The sequence below is a fragment of the Anopheles stephensi genome, chromosome X, assembly GCF_013141755.1.
Source record: "Anopheles stephensi strain Indian chromosome X, UCI_ANSTEP_V1.0, whole genome shotgun sequence".
Classification (NCBI taxonomy): Eukaryota; Metazoa; Arthropoda; class Insecta; order Diptera; family Culicidae; genus Anopheles; species Anopheles stephensi.
Window position 1 is genome coordinate 14,373,054 of NC_050201.1, and position 24,215 is coordinate 14,397,268.

Below are 24,215 nucleotides of genomic sequence, written 5' to 3' on the forward strand. Positions count from 1 at the left end.
ACAACAAAACAGCTCTCGAAACTCTCCAGCTTCATTGTCACCAGATGGTGGTTGGGTTGGGCGAGAGAGAAAGAGAGAGAGAGAGAACGATGTGTGTGTGTGTGTATGTGTGGGTGGATTGCACGAGAAATCGTGCTGCTGAATTAATTTCAATGATTATTGTCGGGGAAATATTTTGTTTATTGTTCAAACGTTCAAACACGGTCGGGTTCTCGAGGCCACGGGTACTGTGGTGATGAGGACCATCCACCACCCCCCTCCCCCCCCCATCTCACATTGTTGTTGTTTCCTTTTGCCTGCACTCGGAATCCGGAAGCGGGCATGTTTATGGTTGTTTGATTCGTCCTGCCAACCGGCCGCCATCTTTGTTTTCCACCCAACCCGGAGACCTCCCGGGTGAAGCTTTGGTGAAGGTTTTTCGGCGGTTGCCGATTCGCATCATGACACCATCAACCACCACATCACTCGTCACATACACACGGAGACAGTGGCCGTGCCGTGCGAACAACTCACGCACACACACACACACACACACACTATACGCGGAAAACCTTGGGGGTGCGGGGTTGGGGGTTTGTGAGGCGCGGGGTGGTTTATAGTGTCGTGGGTTCTCTGTTATTGTTGCACATGTAGAACGACCCCCACCCTTCAACTACTCCCCCCCCCCCTCACCCCGTTTCCTTCCCAAAACCCCACATGTTTGTGCATTGTCAAACACGGGAACGCTCATCAGGCCACAATCACACCACAAAGATCGATTCGAAGCGTGCGTGAAAAATGGCGAGCCGCGGTGTATCCCTGGGAGGGAGGAGGTCGAGGGCCCGATTTAACACAAATTTAACCGAAAAATAAAACAAACTTCGGGCGCGCGACCGGCATGAACAAAACATAACTGCGCTGCGCGACCGGAGTTATTTGATCGTGTGGGTTTTTGCTTGCTTTTGTTTTCCGGGTGGGTTCGTTGATAAATGCCGTTCCAATGGGAAGGTTTTTTGGTGTCGGACCGGATAATGTGGTCGTGAAATTAAGGGTTCAGGGCCTGAGTTACCTGTGCTACGCATCAATTACCTGCCGTGGCGATCTACTCGGGTAGTTTGTTGGTAGCAGATATGTGATCTTGCTCAAGTCTTGCTTTCTCTTGTTATCTGCCCACAGTATTGAGCTTTTAGGGTTGTATCTTAGAGGCGGAAGGAGATATCTTCAAGAAAGTCTTCATGGAGCCTAGCAAGCCTCAAACTCCGATGCAGAAGAAATCTTACTCAGAACTCTGATTCTTGCCCAACAACATCTTGTAAGCTCTTACAGTGCTTTCCATTACTTCGAAGTTTAACAATTAAAACTAGTCTCATTGACTGTGCCTGTGATCTTGCTTGATTCTTGATTTCTTTTGATACCAGAGCTTTGGATTTTGATTGCCAGAGCTCTGTTTTATAGGGATGTATCTAGGAGAGACTGCTGAAATGAGCCTGCTTAAGTAGAAGAAGCAGGAATTGTATCTTGTTAATAATGTTATTCAGGCCTTGTTTCCCCTGCCATCAGTACTTATTGAATACCTTCTGCTTGGCACATTGCATAATTCTAGGCGCGTTACAGAATAAAAGCTCAAATTTATATCAAATCGCTATAAAAAGAGTTTCATTTTCATCTCAGTCTATAAATGAGAAAAAAAAAGAACACCTAACCTAGTTTCTAATCACCGAAGCACATCGAAACACCTGCAATGTGTGTTCCGTGTGAACGTAGGACTTGGGCTTTTCCCGGGGTAAAATTCAATTTCCACTGCACCGATGGGGGAGGTTTTGTTCGGTACATAATGATTGCACGCAGGTTGACGATGAGCACCAAAATAAGATGGGAAGGGAAAGAGGATGGTACGAGAGACGGCTGGAAGTTTCTTATGAGGCGAAGATTATTTGGTTTAATTGACCCGAACGAGAACCCTCCCGAGAGAGCGTGGCGACGGTTGACGAGGACGACCGGTTTTCCGAAGACAACACACATCACCTGTCCAAGACGGCTGTCCGCTAGCGGGGAGTTTGTTTGGAGAGGATGGATGGGGGGAGGAGCGATAGGTGAGGGGGTGGGAAAATGAAAGGCATGTGTCAACGGAGTGATTCGATAGTAAAGTTCTCAATCAAAATCTGCTTTTCCCTGGACTTCCCTTTTGTTCTGTGCACGGGATGTCTAATGCCAGACCTCTCTTGCTGTTGTCTCGTGCGCTGTGTCTCTCTTTCTCTCTCTCTCGCACACACTCCGCTTCTATCGAACAGGGATCAACGAGTATTGGGTAGAGGACGCCACCTAAAAACAATATGACAGCGCGCTCTAAAATTAACAGCTCATGCATTATTCAATCGAACAGACGTTCACAACATTAATATGGGTTTTGTGACTGTGTTTGTGTGTGTGTGTGTGTGTGTGTGAGTGAGTGTTTGGGAAACGGTGCATGTCTATTTGGACACGGTGAATCTTCCCTCTTCCACACACAGCCACACACGCACACCTTTCCCTGAACCTTATATTAGTATAAAGTCCGCTCTCGACGTACTACGGAACGTGTGAAAACAGCATCATTAACAAGGCAATGGGGCTGAAAGGCAAACACACATACACACATAACTACACGAAAGAAATACGAGAACGAGAGAAGGAAGGGAGACGGGGGGGGGGGGGGGAGGTAAGGGGGTGGGTGGCAAACTGTACGGCTCGGTGCGTGCAGGAACCGTTAACGCATAAACATTATTTCGATTTACGGACAAATACATTATGCGTTCCGCTACACTACACTACACACACACACACACACGCATAAAACCACACAGAACCGTATTGCTATTCTAGTTAGTGTGTGTGTGTGTGTGTGTCTATATGTGTGCACGACTAGAGGAAACAATCGGAACAACGAACCGAAGGGAAAACATAGAGAGCACCGGCTCGTTGAGGTCACTTAAATCACCACGATGAAGCGTGATAAATCAAACCGGAAACTACATCCCTCACCAATACACAATAAAAACACACACACACACGGAGGCAGAAGGCAGAAAGGGTGGGGAGGGTGTAGATGAGGCGGGAAAATCGAAAGGTTAAATAAAACAGAAAATCAGATTTCAAACGAGTCAATCGAGTTCGGATCGGTTCAGTGCGTCCTTGCACTGGTTTTTGCATCGGAGCATTGCCAGGTTTCGGGCGGAAGTATCTTACCCAAACAGGCACACACACACACACAGACAGAGATTCATGTACCGATGTACCGAGGTACGCACACCGTTTGCACTGTTTCCCAGCGCACAGTCGACGGCGCGTCGAAATCCACCGGAAAAACTCCGTATGGACCGAGGACAATAGGCACAATGGGCCGGGTGTGATCATAATGCTATAGTTGCAGTTAAATTTCCTCTAGGTACGATTGTGGGCAAGAAGTTCAATCCATTATAAAACACTGGGCGTCTCCATCAAGAACTATTTAATGCTAATCGCCTCCATAAATGGTTACCATGTGTTAGGTGACTCTATTCAGAAATATCATTAATAAAGCACCTTCATTGACTTTTTAAATAAGTGAGAACTTCAGCTAGAAAGTCTGAAAGCTTCTGTCAAAAATTCTAGCTAAGATAAAACAGTTAAGCTAAACCTGGTAAATTCCATCCAAAACGTTTGTCGATTTGTTAAATAAAAAGCGTTCTATCGACGGCTTTTAGCACTACCGAAGTTTCTTTAAATTTTATGCGTGAACCGTCTCACGCATCACCCTTTTATCATGAATTTAATGCTCTTGGATGAGTTTTAAACATTAGCGTGGAGGCAATTCTTTAACGAATATTTCAATGAGTATACAAGAGAAAACAAAATATCTTCGGAAAAATTCCTATCGAGTAGAAACAAATAACTTAACAGTGATAGTTTATTAAAAAATCTTGTTTTAAAATTCCTAAAGCACCTGCAACTTCGGCTGCCCTTGCCATAGGAGCTCACCAGAACAATCAATCGACTCTTAGATTTTTGTTTTTTTTTCTGTTACTGTTTGTTTTGTATTGTCATTGTCAATTTGCTTAAAGAATTCGTAGCATTTTAGCCAAAACATGTTAAAATAAAAAAGTTGGTTTAGAGCATAAAAGTCTTCACTGGTAGCTGTTGTAGATGCTTATCAAGTACTAGGCGTCTCCACCCATGACTATCAAGTACTGGGCGCCTTCAGCGATAAATATCAAGTACTAGGCGTCTCCATCAATAATTACTTTGTAGAAATTCATTTTTATTATTTAATTTTTTGGTTTTTGTTACCAACAAATTAACACAAAAACTGTAGAAATCTGTTTTTCTTTTATAATGATGTGATAGGTGTATTATTATGCCTTTTTAATTTATTTTCGCACCTAATATCATTAAAATTCTTCCCCTTTGGCGCTAACAATCGCGAAAAGTTTTGGCTTACCTTTTCTGGTTTTCTGTGATTTGCTTTTCCCGGTAACTTGATAGATTTCGGCGTATGGGAAGGCCATCTAGATGGGATTTGTTCCCCGGTCTAGCCGTATGAAGACCGGCACCGTTATCGCTGTGGCCACCGAACCACTTAAAAAAAGTTTTATTCTTATATATTTTGCTTGTCGTTTTAGGCTCACTAGAGCATAAGTCTTCGAAGTAGTTGTTTTATTTTAAATATTCAGACCACCTTCATCCCATAGTGCAGTACGGTGTGAAGCACCAAGGTGCAGCACTCGCAAGCGAACCCGACGCTGCCTTGCAACCTGCCTGCCCGCTGTCGGCTCGCATGTGGAGTACGGACGCTCCGGAGGCTGCTTGAACCGATCGACCGTACCCGATGTATGCAACAAGAAAGTCATAAATATTCATATGCTAGAGGAAACTTCGAGCATGCGATGCTCGAACCAGCGAACGAGCTGCGAGCTGGAAGGGAAAATCTGTCCATCCCTGTCCTTTCGAGCCAGAGTTTTGTCGCCCCGTCTCTATCACGTTCCTTTGCTGTAGGGGTAGGTTTTGTTTCGTTGTTGGATGCTGCAAGCGGTGTGAGTGTATGTGGATCGAAAATAATCGGCGTCGATTTTGCGACAAACCAGATCACAACCAGATTCCCACTGGAAAAGGAATGGTAGGAGACGGGAGGTGGTGGTGGAGAGGGAGGCGAGGCGTCTGGCGAAATGTCCTTTCACGGGGGAGGTGTGAGTCTTTCCTCGGCTTGTTGCAGTTCATCTCGATTTTCCGATTTTCCACAGCATCGCAGCGTTTGCATATCAATCGGGTGGAAAATCGCCGGAAAATCGCTACCTTGCTGTAGTCACCCCACAGGAGGAGACAGGACGCGTGTTGACTTTGGCGTGCGAGTGTATGTGTGTGTGTGTGACTCCCGTAAGGTTGTTTCCAGCTGTTCAGCAGGTGAGCTTTTCGGGTGGAAAATGGTGACCCAAACCACCCAACAACAACAAAAAAGACCAACCACCATAAATCGCTAATTGTGTCGCCCCCAGGCAGGCATGATCCACTCCGAGTCTGTACCGAACAAGCGAACACGAACGAATGCAAAGTGGACCAGCAGCTGATGACACAATTCTCTTCACCTTGTTACACACCGATTCGAGATCGGTTGGCCTGTTTTGTGGTCGAACATCAGCAACTTCAGGGCATGACATACAAAGGACAAACCGTAAGAACGTACGAACTGTCTTTTTTTCGGTCTCTCACCTGCTCTACAATATTGTGACCATATTTACATACCGGTTAAGCTGGCCGGCAAGAAGAGACAGAACAAAAGAAATGTGAAACACAACGCACCCCGCAGCAAGACGAAATTACGCCGCACGCCTCAAAAACTTTTCGCACAATTTTCATGAATGAAAAGACGCCCTTCGCCATACAAGAGGTTGAGGGACGGGAGGATGGGCAGGTGGGTGGCAGACAGAACTGGAGAACCGGAAGTGAAAGTAAATTTATCGTAAAATTTAAAGCGATTATTATACCGGGCAAAGGGCCAACTGGAAAGGATAGAACTTTTACAGCAGATTGCATGCATTTAGGGGAAGTACGACGTTTGGATGGTATTTAAGATTTTTTTTAATAAAAAATATTTATATCCTTGATTAATTTGTCGGTTTGTAGCTCCCTAAAAACTCGTTTTAAAATTGCTTTTTTATTTATAAAACTACAAAAAAAAATTTCAAGTTCATTGCATACTTTTGGGCAAAACAATTTTTTAATGATGTTTTGTTCCAAAAACAAGATTGATTTTAATCTTCTACCAAGTAAAACCCATTTAAGAAAAGTTATCGGTTTAGTGAAAACGTAATCTTTCTCCCACATGAACTTCAAATCTCTTCCTTACGCAAGGCAAAAATTGGGGGAAAAGCTCGGAAGCAGAAGGCCAGCACGTACGTACGGCCGGCATCGTCAAATTGTCCAAAATTTCCGTACGCTCAATTACCTTAGAAAAGGCCATTGGATTAGCTAAATGCGATCGCACATCAGCGTTTGCATGGATAATTTCATGTCGAGAGAGAGAGAGATAGAGAGGGAGAGAAATAGAAAGCGAGCAAGAAGGGAAGATGAGAAGCAGGGAGAAATGGGGGGGGGGGGGAGGTGAAAAACAGGAGATACAGAAGTTGGCTGTACTCAAACGCTGGCCAGCCAAGTAGATAGAGAAAATCGTTCACTTCACTCAAGAATTGCGAAAACTGGTAGTTTTGTTATACGCACTGCATACTTTGGGGCGCTTTTTTCAAGAATATCGTTTTAATACGAATTTTACCCTCAATGAAATAGGTTTTTTTTTCTTTCTGTGCTGATATATTAAACTTATTTAGATTCCTTTCGGGCAAAAAGCGGCAGTGGACTTCACATCCAATTGTAGAGTGTTGCTAATCACGGTAGAGACTCAAGCGGATGCATGCCTAACCCCGAGATATGTACACCAAAGTCAGTACAGGTGTGTCGGGTGCTGGTAGAGATGGACAGGAGGCCTATTTTGCTGAGAGAAGAACCCAATCGGACAACACTCTCGGAGCCGCAGCATCCGTTTGGCTTTCTTTTATTTTTGGCATTGCCATGGTGCTATGGTGGTTGAATGTCTGGTTAGGAAGGATAATTGTGCATCTGGTGGATGGAAGGTTTGGGTTTGGGTTGGGTGGTTGATGGTAGACAACCCTTGAGGACGTTTGATGACGACGACTAGAGAGGAGGGGAATGATGGGGAAGGGAGAGGAAGGGAATATTTTGAATCACATAAAATTCAGCTTCCAGCTGGGCCGATTCCACCTGTTTTTGTGTTCCTCGGTACATCAGGATGCAACCATGTTCGTCCTGAGACGACTGTTCGTGTGTGTGTATTCTTGTTTGTGTTTATGCATTGAATCAACAGCAAGCTGTGCAGCTGTGTGTTTCCTTTTCGTTTGGATACGGGATACTCTCACTCTCTCTTTCTCTCACTCCACACACCACTAAAATGGTGATTCAATACGGGTGCATCCTTGCGACGATGCTCAGAAGTATGGTGGAAAACCCGTTTGGCAGCCGTTTTGTTGTCGTTTCTTCGGTTAAAATTTAATCCCTTTTTTGCTCTCTCCAACCATCGAGCGCACCTGTCATAGTGGAGGTTTGCGTTTTTTTATGCTGCTACAAGAGAGACAGAGAGAGAGAGAGAGAGAGAGAGAGAGAGAGAGTAGAGGTTGGTGTACGTACATAGTGCCTCGCCAGAAACATGCCTGCCCGTCTGACATTGACTTGGGAAGCATATTACGTTTCTGGTCTGGAAACACATTTTAGGACTCCTCCGCCATCTTTCTCTCTTCCTCTCCCTCCCCTCCTTCCTACTTCCGAGGCTCCCCTCCCCCTGCCCAAAAATCCACAAAAACCAAAGCTCTTCCGTTGCGCCTTTTGACTAACGTCACCTCCGAAACCTCAACCTCATAGCCCGCGCTCACTTGGCACCCATCGCTTGGCAGGGTTTTGTCTTTTTAGCTGTTTTTACCGTGGCTGAAGGAGACGAAAATAAAAGGCAAACATGTCATCTCTCCGCCAATCATCTACACTACGAGTTATACCTTACCATGCCAAGCTCCAATCCAACCCTCTCCCAGCAACCACCACCCATTCATTGTGATGGGTGGTAAAATGTTTCCACAAAAAAAAACAGAAACCAGCGATCTTTTAACCGACGTGTATCCTGGTCACGGCACCAAAAATCCCCTCCTTGAGCGAGCTGTAGCGAGTGAATGCAATGAGAGCTTCCTGCCTGTGCCTGTGTGTCATGATCTTCATTGATTCTTCTCCCCTCCCCATCTGCCCCCTTCCCACCTTCTTCCCCCTCTTGCCCGCCCCTCTCCCTCTGGATCTTTTACTCAATAATAATTCTTTTCAGCGTTACAGAGGGACAGCACAAAATACGAGGCGGTGGAAGCGGTACAGTCAACAACTGTGGTTTAAAAACCCATTTTCAACTTGGAGTTGGACATTTCGCAACAGTGTTGTTTGTTGATATCTAGCGATGGGACGAGAGCTTTCCGTTCTGTTTTTTTTCCTTTCCTTCCTCCTTGCTAGTGAAAGTCTAGAGCTTACCTCGGGATTACCTCACCTTGCGAGAAATGTGTTTTTTTTTTTTGTTTTGCTGGCCGACTTCGCCCGAAAGGAACAACAACAGGAACCAGCCACAAACACTCTTCCCATCTCCCATTCTCCTCGGCCGCGTTCTCAGTTCCATTTCGAGAAAACTGAAAATGATTGCCCCCGTTGTGCGACATGTACCATTTCTTACTCGGCTGCTCGCATGTACGAACGTGTGTGTGTGTGCTTGAGGACATCATTTGTGTGAGTGGAGCAGGAACCTCAAATGCCGGGGTCTGGGCTGTCGTTTGCGGTTAGCGTGTGCATCATTTCCCACCGCCGAATCAGCAGCGCACTCCGTCAGGTGTGCGGAATGGTTTGACGGAATGGTGCGGAGCAAGGGGAAGGTAAGGCAGGGAGTGAAAGGGAGCAGGTGAGGTGATCCGGGTGGAGTCCACAAGGCACAATCGGTGATGGGTTTCCGATATGCTCATCATTTGCCCGTGCCCATGGTCCGTCTGTTCTTGCTCCACAAATTCTAGTACAGAAGAAAGCGGTTCGGTGTGAATGAGTGAGATAGAACGAGAGATAGAAAGAGATAGAGAGAGAGAGAGAGGAAGGATGAAATCAGATACTGCAATGGCATGCTGTGACATGAGGCCGCTTCAAGTTGCAACCATTTGTAAGAATGTTTCCTGCTCCGGGACGGAGGCGGACTCGGCAAGGACCTACCTGGTGATGTTGGATGGGCGAAGTGAAGGCATTCCGACTTCATGTCTTGGATATGGATATAAATATATTTTTTTTTCTTCTTTTTGTTGCAAGCTTTTGCTATCCCTGCCTGTGCTAGTGCCCGGTTTTTGCTGCACTTCGTGGCTCTTGATTTCATTTCGTAATGAGCAGGTTGGCAAGCTTAACGTAACAGGCACAGTCACATCTGTCATCTGTCGCTTTTGAATTTTATTTGTATAAAAGCCCGGTTTGACATTTCACAGGTGGATTAAATTTACCCAATCTGTGGACGTGGCTGTGCGTGCTACTTCATTCCTCCAGCAAGCTCGATCTCAAATATCACAACTGCTGGGGGCTATCAAAATTAGCAACAAATGGTGAAAACTGACAGATAGAGTAAATTACTTACCTCTCCTTTTTTCTTTCTTTTTTCTTTCATTTCTCTCTTTTCTTTATTTTTTTGGTTTCTTCATCGTTTTTTTATTGTTTTTTTTTGTTTTTATTTGTTTAGTTTCATTCACATTCTCTTACTTTCTTGTTTGTTTATCTCCTTTTACTCTTTTGCTCTCTGTTGTTTTGCATATGTGACTTTCTTCACCCATTCATAGCCGTACTGCACAATTCACTCAAAACAAAGATGGCGGTTACGAGACGGTTTTCCAAGGCCGAATCAATACCAACCCATTTCAGTAACGTGTATCTGTGTGTGTGTGTGTGTGTCTCTGTAGTAGTTTGATTCAATGTACGTATGTGTATGTTAAATGTTGCACACAACGCATCCGTTATTGATATGTATCTCATATATATATATAAGTACGAGCAGCAAAAACAAAACAGCACCTTACACTGCTGAAAAAAGGCCCCCCCCCTCTCTCTCTTTCTCTCTCTCTCTCTCTCTCTCTCTCGCTCTCTCATTGTATCTTTCTTTTCTCGATAACAGTGGAGCGGATGTTTTTCTTCTTCTTGTGGGGAGATATATTAGTTTTGTTTTTAATATTTTTTTTTAACTTGCCTTTTATCTAAAACGCGCTGGTAGCTTTAATTAGTTTCCTTTTTTTTGTTTGTTCTATGCTGCATTATCGTACTTCTCTTTTCTTGTTTTCTTTTTCCTTTTCTATCGCACCGAAATTTGAAACACTCTAATACAGTATGATTGATATCGTTGTGTCTGCCACGCATCATCGCGGGACATCCTAGCTCTAGGTAACGCTTATCTGTCATTGCTAAGGTAATTGTGTCTAGATGTGTGTGTGTGTGTTTGTTTGTTATTTGTATATATATCTATATATATATAGTCGTTCCTCTAATTGTATGCATAATTGGTTGCTAGAGTATAACACTTTTTTCCTTTTGCTCGCTAAGTTTCGCTAACGTCACTTCACGTTGTAGAACAGCAGGAAGGCAAGGAGCGCAGAAGGAGCGAAATATGGGAAGCGATTCTGAGCCAAGGTCAGGGTCTAGGGTCAAGGATGTCTTCAAACTGTCTTGAAGCAACGGTAGAATCGAAGAACCCCGCACTACCCTCACCGGATGCATCATCGTCCACGTCAGGCCACTTCCGGTCGAGCGCCAGTGTAAGCTCATGCAGGATGTAAACGTGGTCCACCGGCGGACTTACTGCCCGGAGGAATCACTCCATGTAACCGTGTCACTGACTCGTGTGTACGTGTGTTCAGGCAACTCTAAGGGAAGACGGGACGGGAAGATGGGTGAAAGGGTCGGGGGGTCCTGCGCGTTTACTTCAACCCTAGCCTATCTGTCTAACTGTCAGCGTGTTTTGTCCTCCATAATGCTCCTCCTCCTTCTCCTCCTCCCACACACCGAACCTCCCATAGCCCGGTAAAGGAATTGGCTTCGACCAAGCGTGCGAACTAGTATTACCTGCAGATGGCACTATCGTCGGCAGTGCAGACGCTGTTGGGCGCCGCCAGGAACAGCTTACCGCTAGAGCACGCGCACAGCTGATAGATCTTGCCCGCCGTATCAGCACGGGCCGCCGACGATAGTAGGCTGCTGCTACCAGCACCACCACTAGCGCCTCCTACCGTTTGCACCGTTTTCAGATTAGGCATGTAGATGGCGCTCGAATCGAGACGGATCTGTTTGGAAGGGGGTTTTGCATTAAGAACCTAACCTAACATATATACAGCAGGTATATTGATAAGAGATTGCAGATTGTTTTACAGGTTGGTATACTTTTAGCGCTTTAGACTAGCTTATTACCTTAGCTTTCTTTGATGACTTAAGCTGGCGTGAGGCGATACGTACTAATACCAGCCGAGGACGCCGCTCACTGCTCGATTATAGGGCGCTTGTTGGTTAAGCCAAGCTACATGTAGGAATCTCTCATTAGACAAACCAGACCTTCTCTGTCCATGTAGACGGTCTGTGAAAGACTCAGTGGTTGGGTCGTCCAGTGCCATTCTTACGACGTGCCCAACCTATCAGAGCCTGATGCGTCTTATTGACTGATCATCATGCAGCTCGTATCTTTAAAGTTGTTCCTCCATTTTCCTCTCAAAGACTAAGATGTCTCGTATGCGTATGTAAGAGTATAGTCCATATTCGAGTCTGTAGTCGAGGTAAGCTCGAATTCAGAGACAGATGAGGAGAAACTTCCTCGGGCAGTAGCATGAGCCCGATTGACGACTTTTGACTCCGTGTAGACAAAGTTTTGAATGAAGTATAAATCACCTGGCTCTACATCACTCCTTCGTGCCGTCTGCTCGACCCTTTGGTAAGCTTCTGCTTTGTAGGAGAGCCTCAAACTAATGATGTTTACTTCATTAACGTATGTAGCTCTGGATAGATTTGCAGGAAATGGTCCCCCTGGAGCATTCATCTCCCAGAATCGGTGATGAGACAAGAGAGGCAAGTCGATCTCCCAAGTGTAGGCCCTTGGTAGGGGCATTGAGAGTTTAACTATCCCCCCTTTACCTGAGATATCAAAGTATGATCATTTTCATTCCTTATAAACCTGGGAAACTTGACCGAGTTTCCAAATGAGCTCTTTTTGCTTCTGACAGTGTTATGCAGTCAAGACTAAAAATCGAGCAGGTTCTTGACAGTACCAAATAGTAAATGTCTTTTCAAGCTTGTTTCCAAGTTGAACTCAAATTTTCGGAGATAGACTTCACTCTTGCTTGCTTAGGCGATTAAAACTCGAGGCGCCTAAATGTATACCCCTTCTCCAACAACCTCGAAAAATCTCGGCCTGCCATTTCAAGCTTTCTGTGACTTGGTTTTACCCGTAGCAAAGTAGTCAGGCCTATGTGCGGGGAGTGCGGTCTCCAAATGAGATTTGAACCCCATTCCTGCCGTGTGTGTATGCTGTATTGATAAAATCCCCTGTTTGTATTATGGCATCCATTTCTATTCAATAACTGCGATCTCTTATCAAAAGTAAATCTCTCCCAAGGTGTATACTTACACTGCCAGCGACCGAATGTAGCTTCAAATCGTTCAGACAGGTCGTCTCAATACCGCCCGCCCGCGACTGGATGAATATCTCTTGCGTTGCTCTCGCCTCCAGTGATCGGGTCGGTGACTCTAACCTGCCCATCATTACCCAAAAACCAAACGTTAAGTGTATGCCTGAAGCTGCTCATCAGGCTGCAATCGACGCGGTACTCACTTCAAATCCTTACCGGCATCCGCCCGAACGAGTGGCGTTTGGATTGAGTCACGGAACGCGACACCACCTTCGCCTTCCACTCGCAACGAACCAGCTCCAACGATCACTTCGTCCCGGTCGACCGCAAACAGGTTCGTGCCGTGTGTGTCCGTAATGCGAAAGTGATTCGCCAGTACCTCTAGCCGATCGTGTCCAAGGAAGAGCTGATTCTCGACCGCACCATACGCGTTCCGGGTGTTTACACTTAGGTTGCGTGATGATTCTGTGGAGTGAAAGAGAGAGAGAGAGAACACGTACGTCACGCAGCTGTCAAAAGCGAATCTCCAGCATCAGGTAACTCACCGACGGAGATCGGTTGTCCGTGTTTCGAACGAATTGACGATGCACGCAGTGTGTTGAGGACTAGCGCCTGTCCGGTGAGTTGGATGCCGCCCGGCACTATCTTCAGCTGGCCCATACCATTCTTCAGGCAATTGATGTCCAAATAGAAATAGCCCAACAAAAAAAACCAAACGATTAGAGGTTAACGGTGTGATTTCATTAGCCTGAACCTCTCCGGAAACCACAAGAAAATCAAAAAGCGAAACTTCTTGCTACAAGCCACTGATCAACTGACATCCCTACTGACGTGCTTCAAAATGTTGACCACTTCGATTCGGGTGGCTTGAAGTAAGCGAAATGGGTAAGAAAAAACCATCTTCTCATTCTCAAACCATCCAGAAAACAACTTAATCAGCTAACTAAACAGACCATCACCTGCCATCCAAACCGGAGTCTAGGATATCGCCCACCGAGTTTCCTAGACGCAAGACGGGAAGGCCGGTCATACGTGTTTACAGTGGCTGCAGGGAACGAGGAGCTAAACTCCTAAAAACCTCAACCTCATGTTTTGTGAGAAATCAAACTTTGTTTCGACTTGCACTGCCTTCTGGAGCTCGGAAGGCGTTCGGAAAACAAATCAAAAATTCGGAAAAACAGCTTCCTAAAGAAAGTCCTGACAGAACACACAAAAAAAACTACATAGGGCGTCAGAAAAGAGGGAAAATAAATAAATAAACACGTGTCATGATCTTTACACTCGCTGCCACTTCAACCGCATGTGTGTAGGGATTGAGTGGCAGGTGGAATCGTGGCAAAAGCGGTCGCAAGCAAAAGGTCGACCGGCTTGATGGACACTTTATCGGCAACCCGAACCCGGTGACCCGAAATGGAAGTGAAAGTTTCAATTTAACCTATCATTTTGTGGGCAAGTCGGCTTTTTTTCTACCCCAGGCTGATGCTGACACGTTTGTTTGCTTTGCAGGCAGTGGAGAAATTAGACGCCCACAGCCCCTTCTTTTGTGTAAGGGTTCTTCTTTTGTATCGAGATAAAGAATTGGAAGTCAGTAAGGTGTGTGAGAGTGAGAGGGAGAGAGAGAGAGGGAGAGAGAGAGAGAGGGAGAGAGAGAGCGAGGCCGAAAGTTCTATTCTAAGCCAAGGGTGAATCTTTTACGTTTGAGATAAATTGAACGGATGGATGAAATTGGAGCAGCTTGCCAGCCGTGATCGAACATGCCTGTAATATGAGGGTTTACCGGGAGATGATTTGATAGACGCGAATAGGTATGTTGTTATCTGTTTCTTTTCCATTCGAGTGCTGTGGAGTTAGGGTCCTTAAGTTTTACAGACCACTTTATACCATTGAAGCGAGACAGACAGTAAAATCATTGCAGCTGGTAAGAAACCACACTATGGAATGGCTATAGAGGCCTTAAATTGCTAATAATGTCTTTGAATTGCATAATTTTAGGCGCTTAGTAAAAGCAATGCTTCTTATGGCGTTTTTTTTACAAACATTAAAAAATGTTAAGCCCAACTCTCTTTTTGTGACTTTTTTTTTTGCTCTTAGCTTAGTACAAGCCACAAGACACTATGCAAAAGACAATTAATTTGCTATTTGTTTTTGCCTAATTTTAAAGGAGTTAAAAAAGAAGAAAAGCTTACAATGCTTTTTTACGATTCATGTTTTGGTCGCAGGACTGACTTTCCAGCTACGGGTAAAATCATGTCTTTGGAAACCAGAAATGGCAACCTTGCAAGGTTGTAGTGTCAAAGAAGAACCACGTTTTGGTGTCAAAGTCAACGCAAGTCGCATTACAATAATGCTCATATTGAGAGTTTTTGTTTTTGCATACATGTAGGCGTACAAAACACAATTCTCCAAGTAAAAACATTTAAATGGTTAAATTTACTCAATTCAGCTGCTGTGATTAGCCATGTTATCCTTAAACAGCTAAATATGTCTATGAAATTGCATAGCTGCAGGCGCCTAGAGAACCAAATCCCTTGTCCAAATACAAATCCTTTGGAGCTGAATGCTCTTCTAACTTAGAAAACATCGATTAGATTTTTTTGTAATCAACTCTTCAACATTATTTTGTAATTTTTAATTTAAACGCCTTCTAATATGCAAACGCTTCCTTTTTTTGACACATTTAAAGTTTATAGCACCAAGACCCAGCAACAGTCAAGCAGTTAATTTGATAGCTTTTTTACGTAGTCTTTGGCATTATTTTTTTATATAAATCTCCAACTATCGAAGCAATTGATTAATGGTCACACAGATAGTTGTTTTGCATACACGTAGGCGTAAAGTAAATTGCTTTTAGCAAAATAGGATTAAATACTTCGCTCATTGCAACAGGTAGAAAACTACGTCTTGAAAAATCTATCCAGTCCTTAGACAGCTAATAATGTTTATCAAATTGCATAGTTCCAGGCGCTTTTCAAAAGAAACTCGGATTTTAGAGGACTTCTCTTGATTAAAGTAAACACTCTTTGGTAAACATTAATTCTTCAAAATTTGCAAAAAAAAACTAAAACCCAAACACTGATTTGTGGCATTTTAGTTTTAAACGCCTATGGGTATGCAAAAGGATAGTCTTGAGGTCGATACAGTAGCAATGTCGGCCTTCACACGGCTGGACCGCGAATTGAATCCTGTAATCTGATAAGGATACCCAGTAATAACAAGTCGAGCATATGGTCAACAAGACCTTGGAAAGTTTCTAATGTTCTCCTCTCTCGCTCTCTATAACGCTTATTTTAATACTCGTTTTGCATACCTTTAGGCGCACGATAAATTTCTCTAGATAACCTTGCATGAAAGGTTACTCTTTTCCCGTAGATATTACTTTGGATTCACTCACCGAGGAAAACTCCATCACCTTCATGATCCACAGCGTCAAAGCTAGGTTCACGATGATCATGACCATCAGGATGAAGATGAGCGCGTACAGACACTTCTTGCGCCAACCGTACAGTGCTAGCTGCATGCGACAGGCCGACCCACCGGAACCCACCGGTCCGGGTTCGGAATGATGTTGCAGACCGGGTGTCGGCTCACCACCACCACCAACGACTGGCGGTGGCAGTGGAGGATCGATCGACCGTGATGCCTTCGCTAGTGGAAGTGTTCGACCGTGGACACCGTTGCTGGTGCCGGTGGCGGGAACGTTGGACGGGTTAGTGCCGCTCGGGCCGGCCATTGCCGGTTTGGTGGTGGCCGGACGGGTCGAGAAGGAAACGCGCGATGGCGTCCCGGAACCACCGGCGGACGGTGTACCGAGCGGTGACTTAAGAATGCCGGTGGTGGTCGTCGGTGGCAACGAAGATGGTGTCGGTGTAGGGCCCGTCACCTCAGGACTTTTCACTGGTGTGTTATCCGCGCCCGGCAATCCATCGGTAGGGTTCTGTCGGGCAGCGTTCCCGTAACTGCTCGTGCCACCAATAAGCCGGGCCGGTTGGGCAGGGTACAGGATCGGGATGATACGGACGACGGGTTCGGGTTTGGTGGGTTCGGTAGCGGAAGTGGAAGGGTTGGCACTGGTAGGGCTGGTCGAGGACGTAGAAGGCGTAGGGCTGGCTGATTGGCTCGGAGTTTCCGGAGCGGTTGAGGAACGCTTGAACAGATCCGACCCGGCGTAACTGCGAAGAGGCGTCGAGCTGCCGCTGAAGAAAATTGAACGTGGGTCGTCCCTGGAGTACGGTCACCAGGATTTTTTATGGCGAAGAGATGATGTGAAAGCAGAAAGAGAATAAAGATACAGCAAAACATGAGTAAATAAGAAAACAAGTAAATATCAATCAACAGTCGCAAGTACGGAGAAAGACTTTTGCGACCAGCGTCTTGGGCGCATTGCCCAACTGCAAACCAGCTCCAATGTGCGGTGGAGATTTCTCCAGATAATTGCTAAGATTTCCCTCGGAACAAGCACAAACCCGACGCAATTTGTGACCATTTTGCAGCGACATTGACAGGTTCTACGTTGCTCCCTGATTCATCTGATTCGAAATGGCGGCAAAGAGTGCATTATCGATTCAGAGATGGACTTTCACATAGACACACACACACACAAACGTACAAACTCAACCCACACAGAATGGAAATCAAATCTAACAGCCAGTGCCGTGGGCACGTTTCCCATATTAATGGCTTGAAGCCGCGAGCATTTTATTTTTGCACCGACAAAACGCTGTCAAAGGTCGTCAATTCACATCCACGCTGTGTGGGCACGCTTCTGCTGGACGCTTCAACATTTAAAAAAAGGAGAACAAACAGAACTGGAAATATAAACTGGAAGTGCTGGAATCGGTCGTCCGAGGTAAACAAACGCTGGTTAGGGAGTTTGTCGGCTTGCCTGTTCCAAGTATCCTGCCGCCATTCTGCAAACAGCAAATGAGAGTATGCGCTCGTGTGTGGGTGTGAGTGTGTGTGTGTTTCCACATGTGACACATCTTAGTGTACATGCGGCGTGTCAAAGTGGATCTGAGAGCTGTTTGACAGGTGATTAAACGTGAAGTGTAAACAAATTTAGTATTGTAAACAACCATCCAGTATGATCAGCATTGCTTGTGATTCCAGAGAATGGGCTATGATCGTGTATAAGCTACCAAGTGGACATTAATATCTACACAATCACAAATGTCAATCTGGTACCATTCTTTTCTGTTCTTCTCTTATTAGGCGCTAAAACTGCTTCACGGTCTTAACCTACTGTAAAAGTCCTCGATGGTCTCAGACAATGGCTCAGTCGGCCTATCCATTATCCAGGACTTTAAGGCGAACGCATTAGGTCTACCTCATCTCCTCTGTTTGAGCGGTCTTCTTATTCTTCTTGTTCATCCTAGAAATCATCTCCATTTGGTTAATTTAACAATACTCATACTTAAGGGCCTACAAACTCTGTAAATACCTCCTTTTAAAATGAATTCACTGGGCTAGGTCGTTCAGTGCCATTCTCATGACATGACCAGAAACCACAATTACAAACATGAATTTGATATTTCTCATTTCTTTTTCTCTTAACAGAACCTACAACTATAGCAAGGTTTTGGCTTTATAAACAAGTCGATTCGACAAGTTCGATATCACTCACGGGTCCAGTGTCCTTTCTCTCGGCTATTCTGACCCGACTCATCAACACTATAGCTCCATCTCAGTTTAGGCATACCAAAGCTATAGAACAGATCGGATACCAGACTCTATCGTCAGGTTCATCCAGTGTCATTCCCATGTCACATCCAAATTCCAGCGAATCCTGGTGAATCTAATTCAATTCACGACGAATAGGTCATCGTGTGTGTCTAACTCACTTCACGACGAATATCATGAACCTTCACTTCACCACAATAGTCAATCCAACATCTCTTCTTCTCTTAACAGGTACAACAACTGCATCAAAGTTTTGGCCGTCTGAAGAAGCTCTCGATATCACTCACTGTCACACATCATTAAATCTTAATAAGGGACTAATACGCCTTCTCAGTTGATCAAATCCTACCAGAGCTTAGCAAGCGCAAGCCGTACGGAATATCGAACAACTCATAAACAGCTCGTCAGTGTAGCGACTCCCCCAATTGTCCTTCTACACATACAGGGCCAAAAATCTTATTCTTCTTCTTCTTCTTCCTTGGCACTACAACCTCGAGAGGTCTCGGCCTGCCATTTCTGGCTTTCTGTGACTTGATTTTACGCATAGCAAGGTAGTCAGCCCTGCGTACGGTCCTATCGTGTGAAGCTCCAGGGGTCCATGATGAAATTTCAAGCAAAAAAGTGTCTAACAATTTATAGGAGGTGTCCAAAGGCACAGGGGTTCCAACCAAGCATAAAATTAAGGTTCCCATAGCCGCCCTAAAACGTATAGGAGGTGTCCAAAGTAATATTCGGCTGTTCCTACAATATGCTGCTCTACGGAGTAGGAAGGAGGTGTCCAAAGATTCTAGAGGTTCATAGTGAAGGTTCCAAATCATTCTGAGCTGAAAAATCTGTTATCTCTTCCCATCAATTTGTGTCTGTTTATTGCTTCTATCTGATTTCATTCCCTGTTGCTTTTAAATATGAAACATCTCACACTCGGCAGCAGTGTAGTCACTCGACGATGACGTTTATGTACACAAAGGCAATAACAAAAACAAAAACCTACATCCTCAACTAGCAATAAAATTTCAACTTCAACTCACTTGTGCCCGTTTCAACATTCCGACACTAAGCGTAGACCTTTCCCACTCTTTCGTGCCTTCGCTCTACCGTTCTATCCCACTCCACTAAAGATCACTTACCGCGACGGGTGTTTATGAATATGTTTATCTGTACGTGAGTGCGTGTGTCTGCATATGTGTGGAAAAAAGAAAGGAGGGGGGGGGAGATACTTAGTGGTTATAAATAAACACACGCCAACGGTTAGCAGTGGCATTGGTGCGAAAAGTCGGTGCCGAGATTTTCCAACGCTGCATCGGGACTCGCAAAGTGGGTCATAATCGGTACGCACTGTTTGAGTTTCTTTCGCTCTCTCGCTCTCTCCTTAAGCTTCACTCATTTGTTGCGCGTGGCCGAAAGAGCAGTGGACGGATGTTGCATCAAAAACCATCTGAAGGTTCTGACATCTGACTCTAAACACAACAAGATATCTCTTATCACCTACACAATCGATACACATTCTATGCTGATCGATAAGAAGCGGTCCCGTTCGTTACCCTCGAGGGACCAACAACCACAGCGGATTGGTTCATAATGAAGTGCAACAACGCGTTTGGTGACGCGAAGGAGTAGGTAGATTAGAGTAGATGTTTAATAGGCAGATATTTTAATACGTTCGATTGGTAGTTGAGGCACCGATCCAAACGCACCCACAGACGTCCACAACTAGTTTGAATGATGAGCTGGAAGAGACCTGGCCATCGGTAGGTGTTAATGGGCTCGCTTTCAATCCTTTAATGTCTCTATCGCTTGGTAACAAAATGGCACCGAGCTTTAGAATGAAATTTTGCCCCCAAAAACATCGTCGACACTGTCGCTATTGACCAAAACTAATGTTTTCCAAATTTGGAGCTTTACAGTCGGCCTCTCCCCTCTTCTTTTGACCGTGCCATGATGGGGTTTGATTGGTTTTTGTATTGCTGAGCTGATTTAAAAGGCCCAGATTAGGCGGGCATTAGTTTGGGCAAATTGTGTAAACGACCACCAATGGCACTGTCGCTTTGGTGCCGGCGCGTCGACGAGAACTTTGAGGAGTCGGCAATTGCTGGTGGTGGACAGCATCCTTGCGGGATGCCAATTTCCAGCGCAATAAGCTGCTACTTCGTGTGGTCTTTGCGTACGTCACCATGAGCGTCAGTTTTTAACACACACACAACGCCCCAGTTCAATTTAGTTTGGACTTTCCCCGGGATTGCGTGTTGGAGTCGGGAAAACAGCGATCCTACCTGATGCGATACCCAATCTAGTTCATCATTCATCGGGACTCATCGTTTGACAGACTTCAGCCTGAGTGGTTAGAATTTCCCGACGATGGGATTTTCATCCCACGGCACAGAATTCTAATAATATTCTTAACAAACACACACCAAAATGCACCCACCGAGACATCTCCTCTTCGTTTTGACAGCTTGAAACACACACTTTTCGGCTTCGATATTGTTACACTGGTGGCCGCGCTTCAACCCAACAATCAAACAGTTCAATTTCGCACAGCGTTGGTAGCGGCGTTCGACCGAAAGTGCTATAAATAGGGTGGCCAGTGTTGTGGCCCGGCACCGCACGGACGGTGCGTACCATAACAACTCACCTTGAATATCGCGACATGGCGACAAGTGGAACTTCAGCACGTGTGACGCGAATTCCGTAAAGGGCGACGCTTTGCGCTGACGGGATCACTCAGGAGATCTCTTGATCTTGCTGTTGATTGTTGCTCTTGTTTATAGGAAAATACCGATAATGCGATTGCGATACTTGCAGGTCACCGAAAATGAACACTCTTTACACTTGGATTGTGGAGCATTCTTGATGTACGGCGTACTGATCCTACCGACTGGACCCGGAATCAATCATTCGGCTCTAGAGATATGATAGATCCTCTTCAATCCCAAACACACATCTTCAGAGCGGTGAGCGGCGGCCGTTAGACATCCTCTTCCTTTATCTTAACAAATATCCTCTCCAAACATTCGCCCCAAGATGGAAAAAAGAATGAAAGCCCCAGCAACAAACTGAACGAACCGAACCGTACTGAGCTCGTCACGGTGCGCAACCTGTCGGCGAAGTGCGAGAATGGTTCCGTAGAGTGAAAGATCGTCAGCTGCAGCACACCAAGAACAGCAAAAACACACAGCTCGACTCTGTCCCGTTGACAGAGTGGACGCAATATGTTTGAAAGTAGATGTTAGGGCTTAAACACCCTAAAAAATAAAAAAAAAACGCACGCCTTTGAGTTGCGCACACGTTCGAAGCATATGCGGAATATGAAATAGTCGGGGCGATAATGGAGATAGAAGACAATGCTCCTTCTCGCTCTCTCTCTCTCCGATCTCCGATGCCCGCTGAACGAAGTACACCACTTTACGAGAGTGTAGTCTGAACATGTTTTCACACCTGCTAAAGCTTGTTCAAGCGGGTGTGTTGGTTGGACGCGCTCTCTACACACTAGCGACGTACTACGGCGATCGAGATATTTGACACATTCATATTAGAGATGGGTGCTTTGGGTTGGAATCACGATTCCGATCCGATTCAAAACAATTATTCCGATCAGTTCCGGGCTCGTTTTTGATTCCGGATTCATATTTGATTTCATACTGGATTTTGATTATACTACAAACATTACAAACTACAGCTTCCCGTTCCAGTTGAAAATCTATCTCGAACACATTGTTCGTGTTTGGTATAGCAATCGATATAATGGTTTAACTACTCTAAAGGTTTTGTGGCAGGCGGTCCAGGCGGTCACCCGGCACAAGGTATCAAATCCCATCCATACTACACCCCTAAGGAAAATTTATCATTCCGGAGTGCGGAATCGTGATCCGAGCTCGAACCTCGGAGCACTCCGACCAGATGCGATCCGACAAATCGTCCGATCTGCCCATCCCATCGTTCGATCGTGTCCTCTTTTGTAGCCTGCTGTTGTGCCGCCGACAGTCTCCAGGAAGCGTTTCACCAAGTGATGTGTTTGTTATCAGATCGTTCATCACAACTGCTTTCACGAGCTGCAAGAATGCATTCCTGAGAGTGGGGTTTGAGCAATTGCTTCCTTTTATCAACCAGTGTTGCCAGTTGCAATTATTATACCCTTCCAGAGTAAGGGGTGACTCGCCACTTAACTCACACACTTCTGCACACACACATTCCGATCGGCTTAGTAAGCGAGCAGTAGAACACGGAAGCCGGCACAGAGTGTATTTTTAGAAGAAAATTTGCACACACACTCACGCACGTACTCGACTCTGGCGAGGTATGTATGCCAAGGGTTCGGTAAGTATTATGGGAGCTCTCACGCTGGTCTGGTGCTTATCGACCTTCCGCGGCTGGAAAAGGGTTCCACATATCTTCACTGTGCGGTAATTATTTTACGCATAGATTTATGGCCCTCCCATTCATGCAGATTTTTACAGTAAAACACCCGGTGCGAAGTGTATTGCTAGCCAACCATTACACTGGTTGATCTTTTTCAAGAAGCGCTTCGCCACGGTCGTCTTTAAGAGCTCGAAGCATTCTGCCATCTTCTTTAATTCCTCTGCCTTGCTGAGCGCCCCCATTCCAAACACCGTCACCGAGCTCGTTTTGCTTTATGGAGGCATATGGAGCCGGAGCAGAGATCAAATTTCGATTGTCCGCTTCTTCCCTCTCCAGAACTTCTTACAAAACTAACCTCAACCAACGGAGGAGTGCCAAGACTTTGGTGTTTAAATTTTGGCTTTTCTTGGTGGATAAGCCTTCAATTTTGCTGCTCAGCTTGTGCAACCTCCAGCAGGCACCGGGGCTCCAGTTAGTAGCCTGGTGCCGTCAGTATGCAGCTGCCAACAGGAACAGGCGAGAGTCCTGGGAACGGAACGGTTACCGAGCGGAAACAAAAGCTGAACGGGGCGGGCGGTGGGGTTTTTGGCTGGTGTGAGATAGAGTAATGGTAGAACTTTTCTGCCGAAGCATCGCATTATACGCTTGTATTGGACAGGATTTGCATCTGGCGAAGAGGAACGGCATAAATTTAGGGTCCACCGGAAATCGGACTTTCCGATTTTTGGCCTCCTCCCCATGGATGTGTGTGTGTGTGTGGTAAAGGAAAGGCACCCTCTTACTTGGTGCTGCATACTGCTGCTAACACAAAAAATATGCACACATTCACACACACACACACACACACACACACACACACATCTTTATCCTTATAGACCGTTCGAAGGGTCCTGGACAAAACTTTGTTTCAGTAAAAGGTTTGAAAATCGCAACTTTCGATTATTAATACATGCCGACATACCCCCCTCTCTCTCTCTCGCTCTCTCTCTCTCTCTCTCTCTCTCTCTTTTGCTCTTTCTTGCCTCCCTGGATGTGACAAAAGCGGGCCGCAATACATACCGCACAAGCAGCGCCTCGAGTAGCAGCTGGCTGAAGTCATTTTAATTATGTCTCCAGCCACAGCCATCCCGGGAGCTCGCTGCACGGTAACGTGCTCGTGGATTGCTGGATTGACCACACACGTCCAAAGTCCGGGATATCCGGATCGTTCGACCTACGGGCGAGCTGGAACCTTCCCACTTTTTAAACCGCTCGGGTTATGAAACGGGTGTTTGAAGTAAGATCTCAACGTCAGCGTCCTGCCGGCCTGTCCACCATCATCTACACAGTCTCGCTTCAAAGTAACAACTCCGTTGGGGGTGTCCGGTCTTTTTTTTTTTGCCTGTTTGCCTCCTGTCGAGAATTGTGCTTCAACAAAATTGAAACAAACTAGAAACACACATCCGGGTACCGTGGGCCAGCTTTCCGCAA

General features: G+C 45.5%; 1 protein-coding gene across 1 annotated transcript; it reads right to left on the reverse strand.

Annotated features, from left to right (window-relative positions):
* Window positions 1-10,277: 10,277 nt before the first annotated feature.
* LOC118509744 (delta-sarcoglycan) lies at window positions 10,278-21,792 on the reverse strand. The gene is made up of 6 exons (XM_036050878.1): window positions 21,022-21,792; window positions 16,105-16,933; window positions 13,259-13,379; window positions 12,917-13,178; window positions 12,713-12,836; window positions 10,278-11,381 (listed from the first exon to the last, which is right to left on the reverse strand). The coding sequence occupies exons 1-6, from the start codon at window positions 21,036-21,038 to the stop codon at window positions 11,160-11,162; spliced, it is 1,575 nt and encodes a 524-aa protein (XP_035906771.1). The 5' UTR covers window positions 21,039-21,792; the 3' UTR covers window positions 10,278-11,159.
* Between the last annotated feature and the right edge of the window lie 2,423 nt (window positions 21,793-24,215).

What these genes read in the sequence shown, in the direction of transcription:
- LOC118509744 (XM_036050878.1), bottom strand. An exon ending in AGGTGATGGAGTTTTCCTCG is followed by an intron (nt 13,380 to 16,104) that starts GTGAGTGAATCC and finishes AATTGCCTGAAG; the next exon opens with AATGGTATGGGCCAGCTGAA. An exon ending in GATGCCGGTAAGGATTTGAA is followed by an intron (nt 12,837 to 12,916) that starts GTGAGTACCGCG and finishes AATGATGGGCAG; the next exon opens with GTTAGAGTCACCGACCCGAT.